This window comes from Anabrus simplex, chromosome 10, assembly GCF_040414725.1.
Source record: "Anabrus simplex isolate iqAnaSimp1 chromosome 10, ASM4041472v1, whole genome shotgun sequence".
NCBI lineage: Eukaryota > Metazoa > Arthropoda > Insecta > Orthoptera > Tettigoniidae > Anabrus > Anabrus simplex.
In genome coordinates, this window is record NC_090274.1 from 34,300,605 (window position 1) to 34,315,878 (window position 15,274).

Genomic DNA, 15,274 nt, shown 5'->3' on the forward strand with positions numbered 1-15,274 from the left:
TCAGTGACAGTGTCTACGTGTGTTTTGTAGTCTCTTCTGACCATAAACCTCGCACGGCGGCGGATTTTAACGAAGGTATTGTGAGTGTTGTGTGGGTTAGGGAAGTCTTTCCATAGGCGCCAAGCTCTCTTCTTATTAAATAGTATCAGTCTGGTCTCTTGTGATATCCAGTGTTCATATTTGCTGGTAGTAGCCCATTATGCAGGTACGATGTCTTTAATTGCAGCTTGCAGTCAGTCGTACAGCAGGTCAAGAGCCGATTCGATATCAGCTATTTCGAGCAGACTCCAGGGAAGGTATTCCACGACACGACACGACACATTGCAGGCCAGTCGGCACGGCGCCAGATGTAGGTAGGGCGGTAGGATGTCCTGCTGTGAGGCTTTGAGGAGGGGTGGGGAAGGAGAAATGTAGCATCGAGAGACTGGTGGTCGCACAGGAAAAGGTTTCTGCCTGGGATTATTGTTTTAAGTTCTAATGAGGAGAGTATGAGGTCCAGTGTGTTGGGTCCACGGGTTGGGTACATATTAAACTGTTTCAGTCTGAGGCCATTAATAAAACTGTCTATAAAGTATGTCTCACAGTTGTTAGCTGACAGTCCGGTAGTTGGAGAAGACCACTTTATAGACAGGTTAAAGTCGCCCATTAAAATTACTTCACCATGAGGGAGAGCTGCAATGACTGAGTCCAGGCACTGTTCAAGGTCACTGAATGGGCTGTTTGGTGGTCTGTAGTCACATCCCATAAGTACAGGGTGTCGAGAAAAGAGTAGCTCCACCCATATTAACTCACAGTTCCGTTCGAGATCTGTCCTTTGTTTACACGGTAAGGCATTGTTCACTGCTAGCATCACTCCTCCACCTAGAGTACCGCGATCACGACGAAATATACTGTAATTAGCACTGAGTGGTAGTTCACTGTCACTAGCCCACGAGAGCCATGTTTCAGTAAGTCCGACCACGTCAACTTCTCTTAAGTCTTTTTTTTTTTTTTGCTACTGGCTTTACGTCGCACCGACACAGATAGGTCTTATGGCGACGATGGGATAGGGAAGGCCTATGAGTTGGAAGGAAGCGACCGTGGCCTTAATTAAGGAACAGCCCCAGCATTTGCCTGGTGTGAAAATGGGAAACCACGGAAAACCATCTTCAGGGCTGCCGACAGTGGGATTCGAACCCACTGTCTCTTAAGTCTGGCAGGGATAGTTCACAATCAGACAGCTTATTGTTTAGGCTTTGCACATTCTGACAATAGATGTTTATGTCTGTTTTCATTTCACAAGTGGTGGGACCGGGGTTTTAGTGGACATCTCCAGCCAGTAGTAGGAGGCAATCGCTGAGCAACCAGGCCTAGGCTTGTTCGGCTCAGAGCTAGTAGGGAGGCGCCTATAAGTCTGGAAAATGGCACTTCCAGTCAGAGAGAACGCCGGAATGTAGTAGTTTCTCTCTGCTGTAGCCAAGCAAAAGGAGAACTCACTTTTTCACTTGCACACACCGATTCCTTAACTCGAATAGACCCGTGCAGAGAACCGTAATGCGCAAGAACTCTGATTATTACCTCACAAACAACACAAACTGCAGCAGCACTAAGCTTGCGCGTGTCTACTCTAGCCGCCATCTTTTCCCTGGCGTACTACTGCATTTCAGTTTTCCATTTTTCATCTCGTGTTACATACTGGTATTATATTAAATCTTCTTTCATATGTTCTTTCATTTTCACCATCTGCTGACCTAGTAGGCATGCAGACCTGTGCTGTTGTGATTGACAGTGATTTGGTGTCTGTCTTGACAGCACCAGTGTGTTCACTATCTTGGCCGTAATAACTTACCCATTTCACTATTTTATTATTCAGTTCCTACATTTCCCCTACTTGATCTTGTATTGATAATTTTGTAGTCTCCTGACCAGAATTTTGTTCTTCCTGTCAATGTTCTTCACTTATACAAACTATGTCTAACTTTAATCTGTCTGGTCTCTCTCTCTTTTTTTTTTTTTTCTTTTTTTTTAATTCTCTAGCTCCATCGGTGGATCAGTGTAAAGTGTCAGCCTCCAGTTGCATGATTGCAGGTTTAAACCTGGCAGAGGTAGTCAGAATATTGAAGGGCAGTAAAATGTAGAGTCCACAGGCCATGTCGTAGGATGTTGGCATGTAAAAGATCTCTGGTATGTAAAAGATCTCTGGTGACACATTTGGTATTTACCCGAAAAATAAATTTAAAACTCGGCTACAGATCATGCAACCTCCTGAGTGTGGGGGATGCAGACGAAGAATACACCCATAGTACCCCTGCCTGTCGTAAGAGGCAAATAAAAGGGACGACCAAGGGATGAGAGACTACTTGTGATTGGTACCATTACGTGAGAAACACCATGGGTTGACGTTACTTGCGATTAGTACTGCCATGTGGGAAACACCATGGATCTACATACCTAGGGAACCTTATGTGAGGAACACCATGGATCTGGGCTTTGCCTGTGGTTAGTACTATCATGTGTATTCCATCGAAGCGGGAAGGGGGGGGGGGGGGGGGGGGCACTCGGCTTTGCAGACTAATGTCCATGCGAGAAAAGGTGCCGTACACTGCGCTGTAATATGTCTGTTCCCCTGTATTCAGATTGGGTCTACATTGCCTCTGATTAGTACCACTATATGATGAACACCACGGGTTTGGCTGTTGTCCTTGATTAGTACCGTTATGTGAGGAACGCCATGGGTCTGTGTTGCCTGTGGGTGGTACCATAATGTGTGATACGTCGTGGGTTTGCATTGCCTATGATTAACCACTAGGTGAGCGGCACCAAGAGTATACGTGGCCTGTGATTAGTTCCACTAAGTGAGGAACATCATGGGTCTGCGTTTCTGGGGAGTGGTGTCCTTATGTGGGGAACACCATGGGTCTGCTTTACCATTGATTAGTACTGTTATGAGGGGCCGGTGACCTAGATTTTGGACCCCTTTACACAGCAAGCATCATCTCAGAAAAGAAGGCATTATATATTGGATCCACTGATTGTTTTGTATTCATGGCCATTTTTTAATCATCATTTGTGTTAGATTTTAGTCAATAGATAAATTTTGAAGTTTTAATTATAGTTTCATTTTGTTGCACATCGTATCATTAAGGAACGATGGCTTAGCTGTTGGGCCCCTTTAAACAACACACATCAACATCACCATCGCCATCATGAGATCGCGCAACAGAGATGCAGTTACTCTGCCACGTGGTAAAGACGAACAGATATTGAGACACAGGCAGTCTAGATGACCTCAGATTAAAGTGCCTGCTCGCAGTAACTGATGCCATAAGATTATTATTCTCTCACCTACCACAATTCAAACTTTCCACGCTATGAGTATGACTCATAGGACTTCAGTATTTATCTTCGTGATGATTACCGCTCCACAGAGCGAGTTGGGTCACATAGCCGTGAGTTTGAATTCAGGAGATGTTTGGTTCAAGCCCCTCTGTTGGGAGCCCTGAAGATTTTCCCCCATTTTCCCACCAGCTAAATACGGGAGCTGTACCTTAATTATGGCCATGGCTGTTTCCTTCCCAGTCCTACCCTTGTCCTATCCCCATCGTTGCTGTAAGACCTGTCTGTGTTAGTGCGATGCAAAACAAATAGAAAAAAAGTCCCCCTCCGGTGTAATTGCCACCGGGAGATCCAAATGGGGGACTATTTTACCTCCAGAATAATTTACCCAGGAGGAAGCCATTATTAGTACATCATTCACTCATGCAGAGAAAGCTACATGTTCTCAGGAATTTTGCCTGTAGTTTCTCATTGCTTTCATCCGTGTAGCGCCGGGCTGAGTGGCTCAGACGGTTGAGGCGCTGGCTTTCTAACCCCAACTTGGCAGGTTCGATCCTGGCTCAGTCCGGTGGTATTTGAAGGTGCTCAAATACGACAGCCCCGTGTCGGTAGATTTACTGGCACGTAAAAGAACTCCTGCGGGACTAAATTCCGGCACCTCGGCGTCTCCGAAGACCTTAAAAAGTAGTTAGTGGGACGTAAAGCAAATAACATTATTATTACATCCGTGTAGCAGTATCACCTTTGCCATGTTAAATATTATTATGCCATTCTGGTCAATTATCTAGACTGTCACCCTTGCAACTTTCAAAGGGTAGCTACGCCTATTTGTCAAACCCGTTGTTAGTTTGGTTTCTCATAAGATACCAATCCAGTATGGATGCACCTATGACTCGGCTACCTACTTCATTAGTACGTACTAGCCTCCTCCCTGGTGCATGGTCATGTGGTTCACAGGGAGGTAATATTTATAATCCAGAAGAATAGATTTTGATTCCCAGTGAGAAAAATTCAATTGTACATGTGGTAAAGTAAATGTGTATTTTCTGCAGCTGGCCGTGAAACAGGGCCAAACCCACATGTTCGATGCGGTCTACACCCGCGGCCCCACAGGTGGAGAAGAAGAATTTAAATCATGTAGTTCCACCTTGTCAGTACATTTTACAGTCTTTTTTTATTATGCCAAATTTCGTACATATTTCGAGTACCTACTTGTTTTCTTCTTCGGTGGCTTTTTCTGGACCCATCTGTATTTAATCAAATGATAAGCAAATTGCTATTTATTTTTTAGACAAGAAAAGGTAGTTAAAAGAAATAAGTTTCATAATGATAGATCCGTATTGAACTGTGATTACAATAGAGTAAAATAATATATTATTATTGGTCCACCTTTTCAATACAAAATGAAAATTACATAGGGACTAGTTTCGACCTAGTAATAGGTCATCATCAGCCTGAAGTAAATTAAAGCGTAAATATCGAAGAAAAACATAAACAATGTAAACACAAGTACAGTCTTTTTAAAGGTACATACCATGTGGGAATTTGAGTAGAGATATATTAAAAATAATAACTCTTCCAATTGACGAAGCACTGAGCGGAAGTTATGTAAAGTTCGGTGCGCCGTATATTATAAAAGACCACTGTGCACTAAATGATGTAATAAAGAAGAAGCCAGCATTCAACCTACTCTTCTTCTTTATTACATCATTTAGTGCACAGTGGTCTTTTATAATATACGGCGCACCGAACTTTACATAACTTCCGCTCAGTGCTTCGGCAGTTTGGAAGAGTTATTATTTTTTAATATATCTCTACTCAAATTCCCACATGGTATGTAACCTTTAAAAAGACTGGACTTGTGTTTACATTGTTTATGTTTTTCTTCGATATTTACGCTTTAATTTACTTCAGGCTGATGATGACCTATTACTAGGTCGAAACTAGTCCCTATGTAATTTTCATTTTGTATTGAAAAGGTGGACCAATAATAATATATTATTTTACTCTATTGTAAGAAAAGGTAGTGCTGTTAGCAAGTCTTAAGTGGACCGTACATGGTCAATAAAACTGTCAGTATCGATAAACACTGACAATAATACTGATGGTATGTGGACTAGAAATCAAGGAACGAAGGGCAGTACTGAAGCAGATCGGATTTCTTTGCTATTTGCTTTACGTCGCACCGACACCGATATGTCTTATGGCGACGACGGGATAGGAAAGGCCTAGGAATGGGGAAGGAAGCGGCCGTGGCCTTAATTAAGGTATAGCCCCGGCGTATGCCTGTTGTGAAAATGGGAAACCACGGAAAACCATCTTCAGGGCTGCCGACAGTGGGGCTCGAACCCACGATCTCCCGATTACTGGATACTGGCCGCACTTAAGCGACTGCAGCTATCGAGCTCGGTGATCCGGATTTCCTGATCTGCAAGCATCAGTACTGTAGAGTGACGGAGATACTGAATGTTATACTGACCATGTGAGTAGCGAATGACGAAGCCATGTAGGGGTGTTTGTGGAACTGCCAAGTAATTGACTGCGAGTTATTACAACAGTTTATGGAACTATGAAACGCTGCCAGAATTGTGGGATGCTTCCAACCCAGAATAAATGAACAAAAATAAATGGAATAGGGTGCTTAATAGTTATATACCCCAAGTAGAAAGCAAATGCAACTCGTTGAGAAAAAAATTAATACCTTGCATGCAAATTACCGTAAAGAATGAAAGAAGATAGATAGTTCAGTCAAATCGCTCAGGAATTGGTTCAGGTGATATATATGAACCATCACATTATGGGTGTTTTATGCACTTCAGTTCTTGAATAAAGCAGACGTTCCTGTTGTGCTGCCACTGATAAACAAGTTCGCATATGTGTAATCTGTCTTATTAGAAAGGGCTCTACCATTCCAAGTAATTTCTCAAAAGTACCTTCAATCATTCGGAGATAGTTTTGATAATCTTCTGCAGTGGTATACTGTATTTCCCTCAACAATTTCACATGAGAACACTCTTGTTGTTTTTTAAGCCGATCTTTAACCCATCGTTTATGTTTAACACTGCGTTTCATACAGATTGCTAACATGATAGCTATGCATGCCTCTCTTTTACAACCCAGTTCAATGGAATACTCGCAATGATCAACAAATGCACAAGTACTGACCAAAATATTGACAATAATAATGATCATGTAAGGTATCTCTACAATACTGACATGTGTCAATATTATTGACTGCGTATTACTGATCAGTATTACTAACCGTGTAGGGTACATCTGCTTTATAAGTGATTGGTAGATTAAACAGCCACCGAAGAAGAAAACAAGTAGGTACTCGAAATATGTACGAAATTTGGCATAATAAAAAAAGACTGTAAAATGTACTGACATTGTGTGACAGTGCCAAACATTGTGTGTGCTGTGCTGACGCTCGGAAGATTACGCATTACTTCTTTGAAGTAACTTACATTCCACTTCGTCTAAATTGAACAGTGCCTACCCCCGTCATTTTTATATCGCCTCTTCAACTGATATTGTGTGGACTTGACCTTTAACTTCTTTCTTACTTATGCATTGTTTTTCGAGTTATAATCGGCTGATGATGACCCAGACTGGGGTCAAAACCGGTACCATTTCCATTTTTAATTAAATAAGAATGTAATCTCTACATCTCTTATTTACTTGTATTGAATAGGTTGAACAACCATATTTATTATTTCAATTTCAATTTAACTTTAATAGTGTTCCGTATGCAAGTGAGTTCACACATACATCTTGCTACTCTTCAATAACTTGCTCCGTACTATGTTTATGTATTTGATCTACAATTTCTTCACGAGTTTTAGAACTATCGACACGCAGTGCTGATCCTTAAAATTATACTGTGTATCTTGAACTGAAACTGTAAAATACGTATTTAATTTTAGACTACTTCTTAGCATTGAAAACTCAACAAACAGTGGTCCATACTGTGTTATAGTGCTTCGTTAACTGCATCTGACAGTTTCATCTTAACTTCACATTTTTTACCAGTGCTTCTTATTTGTGATTGACTAAACTTCAACGCACATTGCTCCCTAAAGATTTTAGTGCTTCACTAACAGCAACTAACACAATTATTTTAACTTTGCATTTTATTTATCTGTGCATTGTTTTACACTTACTTGTGATCAGCTGATGATGACCAAGAATACTGGTCGAAACTGGTACCAATTTTAATTAAATAGGAATGTAAACTTACATTTCTTATTTTAATAGTATTGAAAGGTTGAACTATTTCATATCTCCTTTTAATAGTGTTCTCTTTTAGATTACCCCAAAGATAAACCACAAAAACCATTAATTTGGGGGGAACAAGGTGGCCAAAGCCCACAGGTAATTAATTACCCATTCGTTGAAAATCTCACAAATAGTTTACAGTGAACATATCCATGTGTGAGTTGTTGCATTGTCCTGTTGGAAGTAAGCATATCGTTTTCTTCTTCCAAGAGCATTTGAGTGAACATTCACAAAATTTTATTTATGTAACGCTCTGAATTCACTGTCTCTTGAAAAAAAAAAAAAGACCATTTACCTGTTTTGCACTAATCACGCACCATACCTCACTTTTTTCATCATGCAACGGAACTTTGTAAACTGCGTGAGGGTTTTCACTGCCCCAATACCAACTATTCTGACCAGTCACATAACCACTCAAATGAAACCAAGCTTCATCACTCATTAAAAGAAGTGTGGAATCCACAATTCCTGTCCTGTATAGATTGTGAAATCCACCTGCATAACTTAAGAGCACGTATCCTGCTCGGTAGTAAGATTTAATTTATGAACCACATATTTTGTACAGGAGAGCTACCCAGTGAAAGTCGGTGTATACCAAGACTCCGCATTGTCCCCATTGCCCTTTGTTCTCGTCGTGGACACAATTACACGAGACCTGCAGAGGAGTGTCCTTTGGACTCTTTTATACGCAGATGATGTCACCACGAGAAGTGGATTGCAGTGTCTTTGTCTTATTAATAAATAAATAGTTGCAACTACTGAAGTTCCAAACTATGTATTTAATTTATTTTATATTTATGCACTTCTGTTATCATTACCGTACTTATTTTTATTTATTTATTTATTTATTTATTTATTTATTTATTTATTTATTTATTTATTTATTTATTTATTTTTAACAAAGAATTAACTGAAGATTTAGCTTGCATCATCTTCTTTTCCCAAAACCTCTTCATTCTGGCTGACCTGGCTGCCCTTTCTTCATCAGATATGACATATTGTTTGTGTTGTACAGTTTTTAATGACAATCTTATTTGTTTGTTCTTGAGAATCCTTTTTTCTTCTCTATTTTCAATTTGCTTCATTGTAATATTCAGCTCTTCTAAATCATTCTGAACTTCTTTAAACCAATTATTTTTTGTTTTACTTTTCCAAAAGTAATTAAATAGTTGTTTTATTGTCCTATTATCATTTAATCTAGAAAGATGACAGAAAAAGGCAATTCTTCTTTATCTCATCGTATCTATTATAGATTCACTTTCCCTATAATCTCCATTGTCCATCCACCTGATGTTTTTTATTAATGATTGTTCTGAGTATCCTTCTGTCAACCTTCTGCAGTGTATCAGTTGTTGCTTTGGTCGTACTTATTTTATTTTGTAGTTATTTGCTAAATAAAATTCAAGATCCAGATTTTCTTTGAATAAGTTCACAGGACAAAAATTAGTCACCCCTGGAGAAATCATTACAAGCATCATTTAATATCGTGTAACTCCGCCTCTGGACTTGATAACCGCCAGGATTCGGTTAGGAAGTGAGTCCGCAAGTTTGTGCATGTATGTCGTATCCAGGTTAAGCCACTTCCTGAGGATTTGATCATGCAGTTCCAACAAATTGTAGAATGTGATGTCGGCATCTTACCTGCTGTTCCAACCTGTCCCACAGATTTTCAGTGGGGTTCAAGTGAGGTGATTTTGCGGGGTAATAGAGATGTAATAGGGTCACATACGTGTCCAGCTTCATGAACTTTGCTGTTGTCATCTTGAAAAATTAGGGTGTCAATAGCATACTCGTACAGATATCGATCGGAAGGCAACACTTGATCATCCAGAATGTTTATTTAAACATGCTTGTTCATGTTAGTGGTCACCTCAGTGAGTGGGCCCAATCCTTGATATGATGAACACCTGCAAAACATCGCAGACCCACCTCCGGCTTGAACCTGGCCTTGCACACATCCAGGATAAAATGATTCATTTGGCCTTCCGTGCACTTGAGGACGTGCATCATTGGAATACAGGCAAAAATGTGATTCGTCAGACCACATTGCATTCCGCCACTCAGCTAACTTACTGTCCACGTTCAGTGATTTCTAACCCGTTGAAGACATGCAACCTTATGTGCATGTGTGAGCAATGGCCTTTTGCGAGGTGACACTTCAAATGTTCATTGCATGCAGTTCCCGTCGCAGCAGGTTGAGATGGACCTTCGTTCACTGACTGCAGCAATTCCTGTCGGATTTGAAAGCGACCTTGATTCACAAGCCGTGAAACGCGTCTCCAGTCCCTTTCAGTCAGGATGTTTTTACGACCACAGTTCTGACGTCGTCTTTCGTGGCCACGTGTAGTACACCACTACTTGCAGACACGTTGAACAGTCCACTGCAAAATACCAACAAATCTAGTACCTTCACACACCGTATGACCATGGGCACGGCCAAACACGATTGCCCCTTTTTGCCATTCTGTCGCATCCTTACACCTACCCGTGTTGATGTACACGTTTTGAAACACCCTCTATGAAATTATGCAGTGTTATCATTATTTTACTCGAAATGAATTGCCCGTAGCGTGCTGTGATTTTCATACCATTCTGACAAATGGTGCTACATGAAATAGAATTCTCTCACCCCATTATCCTTAAATGAAGAAGAAATTAAGATTTTATTAAACCACGAGACCACTTGTTAGGAAAAAGATTTGGACAATGTTTCAGGTGATGGTGGTAGCTCCTCTTTTTTTTCATATTTTAGTAACAAGGAACAAGATATTTTATAATCAAGACCCGAATTTGATTATAACCTGATGAAATGTCCTGGTGGCCAAAGCTTTTTATTTTTCCTACTGTGCATATTGTAAATCAGAAGTTAAACAATGTTCAAAGTGATGTTACACTTAGTGTAACAAAATACCAAAAAAAAAAAAAAAAATTCTGGCACCCCAAGGTACTGTTATGGCCCCACAGAAACGTTCACTCTATGATTTTGACTAGATGACCAGAGCAGTACAATCTAGCTGTACTAGAAGCTTGCGCTGCTTGATGGTACTCATTTCAGCCAACAGACTGTGCCACGATATGTTTACAAGCGCTTAACACTACAATCCCATGGAACTCATTGTTCTACAGTAGGGTGGTGAAGTGATGATGCCATGTTTCACCTACCCTGCAGCAGACATTCTCAAGGCAAATGTATAGACCACGAAAGCCCTACATCAACTCAAGTGTTGTAGATATTATGAAGAGTGTGATTTATTGTTTTCTATGTTGAAATTTTACGAATAAATCTATATTTTTCTTGAACATGTTTTCATACAAATTATTTCCTATTTACTCCTTGCCAAATTTTGCTGTTGTCAATAAATGTTGTAAATTTCAAAAATGCACGTATGCTCATATTCGTACTAAATTCACTGGGTTGAGCATCAGGTAACAGCTCAGAGAAATAGGTATCGGTGCAAAGATTTGGAAGGAATCAGTGTGGCCTATTGATAAGGTAAGCATAAGCATGGAGTGAAAACTGGGAACCACAGAAAACCATTAACTTGTTTCCCAACACTTGGACTCAAACCCACAATCTTCCAAATCCCGAGTTTGCAAGTTAGCTAACCTGGCACACCAAAGAGCTTGGCTAAACTGGTTGGACAAATGTTTATTTGTAGGTATGTCTCGAATGGACTCAAAAACAACTGGCGTGATCTGACTGAAAATTTCACAATTTGTCCTTATTACACCTGGGAAGGTCTAGGAAGTGGTTTGAACGAAATTTGATGGGTAATTCAGTGTAGGGGGTGAAAAAGTAAAAATAAGGGAAGGCAAGTAAAACTGCATGGCAAGTCTAATCAGTGGGTTAACTAACCAACAGTATGTGAAGATTATGATGTGTTTCTTAAAACTTATCTTCTTCTTCTTCTGCTTCTATAAACGGTATATGAACATGAAAAGTCCAAGTTCAGTCCCCATGGCAAAGGGGGTGAGAAGGAGTGAAGAAAGAAAATGTCGAAAATAACAGATTACATGTGAATGTGCGTGTATGTTTCAGCATAGCTCTCAACCAAACTAGATACACATATAACTTACTATCTGGAAAAATTACTGTAGGGGCAAGAAACACCTAGCGCCCTAAAAGAAGAGGTGAAATGTAAAAATCTGAAAAATGACCGATATTAGAGACAAGTTCATAGTCTTTGGGGTAGCTGAGATGAACCGTGACACTTTGGATGCCGTTTGAGCCAAAGTTCATTCCCAATTGGGATGGGGGTCATAAGGGGTGAAAGCAGTAGCGTATGCTGGGATCAAGACACGGGCTACCACTAGACTTATGTTACCCCTTTTCGATGGTTGGTTTAGTGAACGTCCAGCCGGAAGCGTTTTGAGTTGCAGCTAATATCCAACAGAGAAACCTGCTGTGCTTCACAAGCTACTGCCCTGGCCTCTGCTACTGTTATTAATCAACCCCTGATCAGTGGAAATGGTAGCCTAAGGTTTAGCAAATTGAAGTCCGGCTTTGTGGCTAAATGGATAGAATGCTTGCCTTTGGTCCAGTGGCCTCGGTTCAATTTTCAGAATCAACCCCCTCATACTGTTAATTCCCATGGCTTGGGGGCTGGGTGTTTAGGACGTCTTCGCCATTCATTTTATCCTCACCGGGCGAGTTGCCCGTGCAGTTAGGGGTGCGCAGCTGTGAGCTTGCATCCGTTAGATAGTGGGTTCGAACCCCACTGTCGGCAGCCGTGAAGATGCTTTTCCGTGGTTCCCATTTTCACATCAGGCAAATGCTGGGGCTGTACCTTAACTAAGGCCATGGCCGCTTCCTTCCCACTCCCAGCCCTTTCCTATCCCATCGTCGCCATTAGACCTATCTGTGTTGGTGCGATGTAAAACAAATTGTTGTAACATTTTATCCTCATTAGGTTACCACCAAACCTGCAAAGATGCCATGCACCATTATTATTATTATTATTATTATTATTATTATTATTATTATTATTATTATTAAATAAAAAGTTGAATTTTACAGTGGTCGTGTCCATCGTTCACTGGTTAATTAGCTTCCTCGGGAAATCAATGGTGGTGTCCAACCCACGATCACGAGTTTGATTCCAACCAACAAAAGAGAACACTAACCTGAAAGATTGCATTTCATTTTAGCAGATCTACCTTTAAATAGAAAACTATATCACTCCTATAACAGCAGCCCTGCAGTGGCTTCCTACAAGGATGTAGAAGTAAACGGGAGTGAACTACCAGCACTCTGTTATCTATATAACTTCAGAAGTATGAGGTGAGGAAGTATATACGATGAGTAACGCATGGTTGATAGTTATCAGTGGCAATCACCGCCGGTCCCTGCACCTGCGAGGCATACAGCAGCAAGCCACATGAGGTGAATCGAGGGGAGAGGGACGAAAGTCTGGGCTGCAATATCAGTTTGCTATGCCTTGCTCTCAGAAATACGTGCAACGTTTTTTCTCATTGCTTTGAAGTTTTGTAAATGGAACAATGTGTCAGATGCTTTCATTATAACGTGCTTTAGATTTCCATCGTTCACATTTGAGGTTTGGGCTTCACTGATAGCCTTGGTAGCCCTCAGTATACGCCGCTGGGTGAAAGGAATGTCCAAAAGACTGAGATCATGGATGTACGTGTGCATGTTCCAGCATAGCTCGCAACCAAACATGATACTCATATGACTTACTGTTTGGGAAATAAAACTGTAGGGTAAGACACCCCTAAGGGTAGGGGTGGAAAGGGGGTGAAATATTAAAATAATAGAAAACTACCAATATTAAAATTAAAAAGGATGCATGTTAATAAATATAGTTTTTCTTTTACATTTAATTAAACGGTTTAGAAACATCTAACGTTGCTGAATTAATAAACGCGGGCAAAGCCACGGGCACCTGCTAGTTGCTAAAAAAAAGGAACGGGATTAATAAAGACTACAATTTGGAAACCAAGCATGCCAGGATTTACTGCGAGGGTGTAGCGGTACGCTAGCATAACAAAGTTAACAGCTCAACAATCTGCCAACCAGCAGGGAAAGTCGCGTAACAAAACCTGTCAGCAGTACTTTGTACCCCCATGGCCTCACTAGAAACTCGCTCAGCGGTAAGTGTACCGCTCCGGCAGCCTGCGTGTTAAAAATCTGTTTCCAAAACAGAACCTTTTTTATTTCATCTTGTCATCAGTAATGGTAAGAGTACAAAATAAAAGTAACTGGGATGAATTACAGTTCCCTGACAAATGTTTTACTCATTTGCAAATTGTTGTTTGTGTCATCAATCCATAAGCTGGTTTGATTCAGCACATGCCACCCTAACCTGTGCTAACCTTTACATAACTGCTACAACCTACAGCTAATCTGCTTGTCATATTCATACCTTCGTTCACCTTTTACCATATACATTTCCCTCGAAACACCAGCTAAACAAGTCCTGGGTGTCTTAATGTGTCCTATCATTCCACGTCTTCTTCTCGTCAAATTTAATTAAATTGATCTCCTCTAACCAATTCGATTCAGTATCTCTTCCTATGGGTGGGAGCGGTAAAGAAACACCCACGGTATCCCCTGCCTGTCGTAAGAGGCGACTAAAAGGGGCTCTGACTTTGGACCGTGGGTTGGCGACCACGAGGCCCTTAGCTGAGTCCTGGCACTGCTTCCACTTGTGCCAGACTCCTCACTTCCATCTATGCTATCCGACCACCCTTGGTTAACTCTTGTTCTTTTCCGACCTCGACGGTATTAGAGCAAGTAATCAGCTTCATTTTCCGTATCAAATTCTAATCACAGAGAGTTGCAATAATTGAAATTCTTCCACCTTTTTGATACTTTTTATTTGCTTTTTAGCAAATTATTATTTGTAAACGGTACATGTTTCGTTCTCACTTGGGAACATCTTCAGCTGTTGTTAAGATTAGGTGAATCGCTAAGTTTTTGAACACGTTATTTGCAACTTAGAAACGATTCACCTAAGCTTAACAACAGCTGAAGATGTTCCCAAGTGAGAATGAAACATGTACTGTTTACAAATAATAATTTGCTAAAAAGTAAATAAAAAGTATCAAAAAGGTGGAAGAATTTCAATTATTGTAACTCACTGTGGTATTAGAGCATTCGAGGCCTAGGGTGCCTTTCATTTTCACGCCCTTTGTTGCCCCTGCATTTCCTTAGCCGATACCTCCATTTTCGAAGTGTAGGATCCCTTCCATTTTTCTCTCTGATTAGTGTTATATAGAGGATGGTTGTCTAGTTGCACTTCCTCGTGAAACAATCACCAGCACCTGTTTGTGCTAGTCTGCATTTTATGCCCTCTTTATTTTTGCCATCGTAAGTTATTTTACTACCCAACTAACAATGTTCATCTACTTCCTTTATGACTTGATTTCCTAGTCTAGTCTAATATTACCTGCATCACCTGACTTTGTTCGACTGCGCTCAATTACTTTTGTTTCGGACTTATTTTGTACTCCTCCTCCAAGACTCTGTCCACACCATTCATCAATGTCTCCAGACCCTCTGCAGACTCCGATAAAATAACAATATCATCGGCAAATCTCAGTGTTTTGATTTCCTCTCTTGGATTGTGATTCCCTTTACCACCTGTCCTATATAAACATTGAAAAGGAGGGGGTGGGGGGTGGGGTAGCAAACTGCAGCCTTGCCTCAATCCTGCTGCTGCTT

The 15,274-nt window shown here is 40.7% G+C and overlaps 2 protein-coding genes across 2 annotated transcripts in view; one reads left to right on the top strand and one right to left on the bottom strand.

Moving 5' to 3' along the window:
- The window catches only part of LOC136882304 (uncharacterized), a 124,999-nt gene extending 112,235 nt beyond the window's left edge, over positions 1 to 12,764 (bottom strand). Inside the window, exon 1 of the mRNA XM_067154878.2 lies at positions 12,718 to 12,764. Coding sequence (XP_067010979.2) covers positions 12,718 to 12,736 — 19 coding nt within the window. The 5' untranslated portion in view covers positions 12,737 to 12,764. The remainder of the gene's footprint in view (positions 1 to 12,717) is intronic.
- Positions 12,765 to 13,707: 943 nt separating this feature from the next.
- Positions 13,708 to 15,274, top strand: part of ppk17 (pickpocket 17) — an 81,716-nt gene continuing 80,149 nt past the window's right edge. Inside the window, exon 1 of the mRNA XM_068229464.1 lies at positions 13,708 to 13,786. Within this exon, the coding sequence (XP_068085565.1) occupies positions 13,784 to 13,786 (3 nt within the window). The 5' untranslated portion in view covers positions 13,708 to 13,783. The remainder of the gene's footprint in view (positions 13,787 to 15,274) is intronic.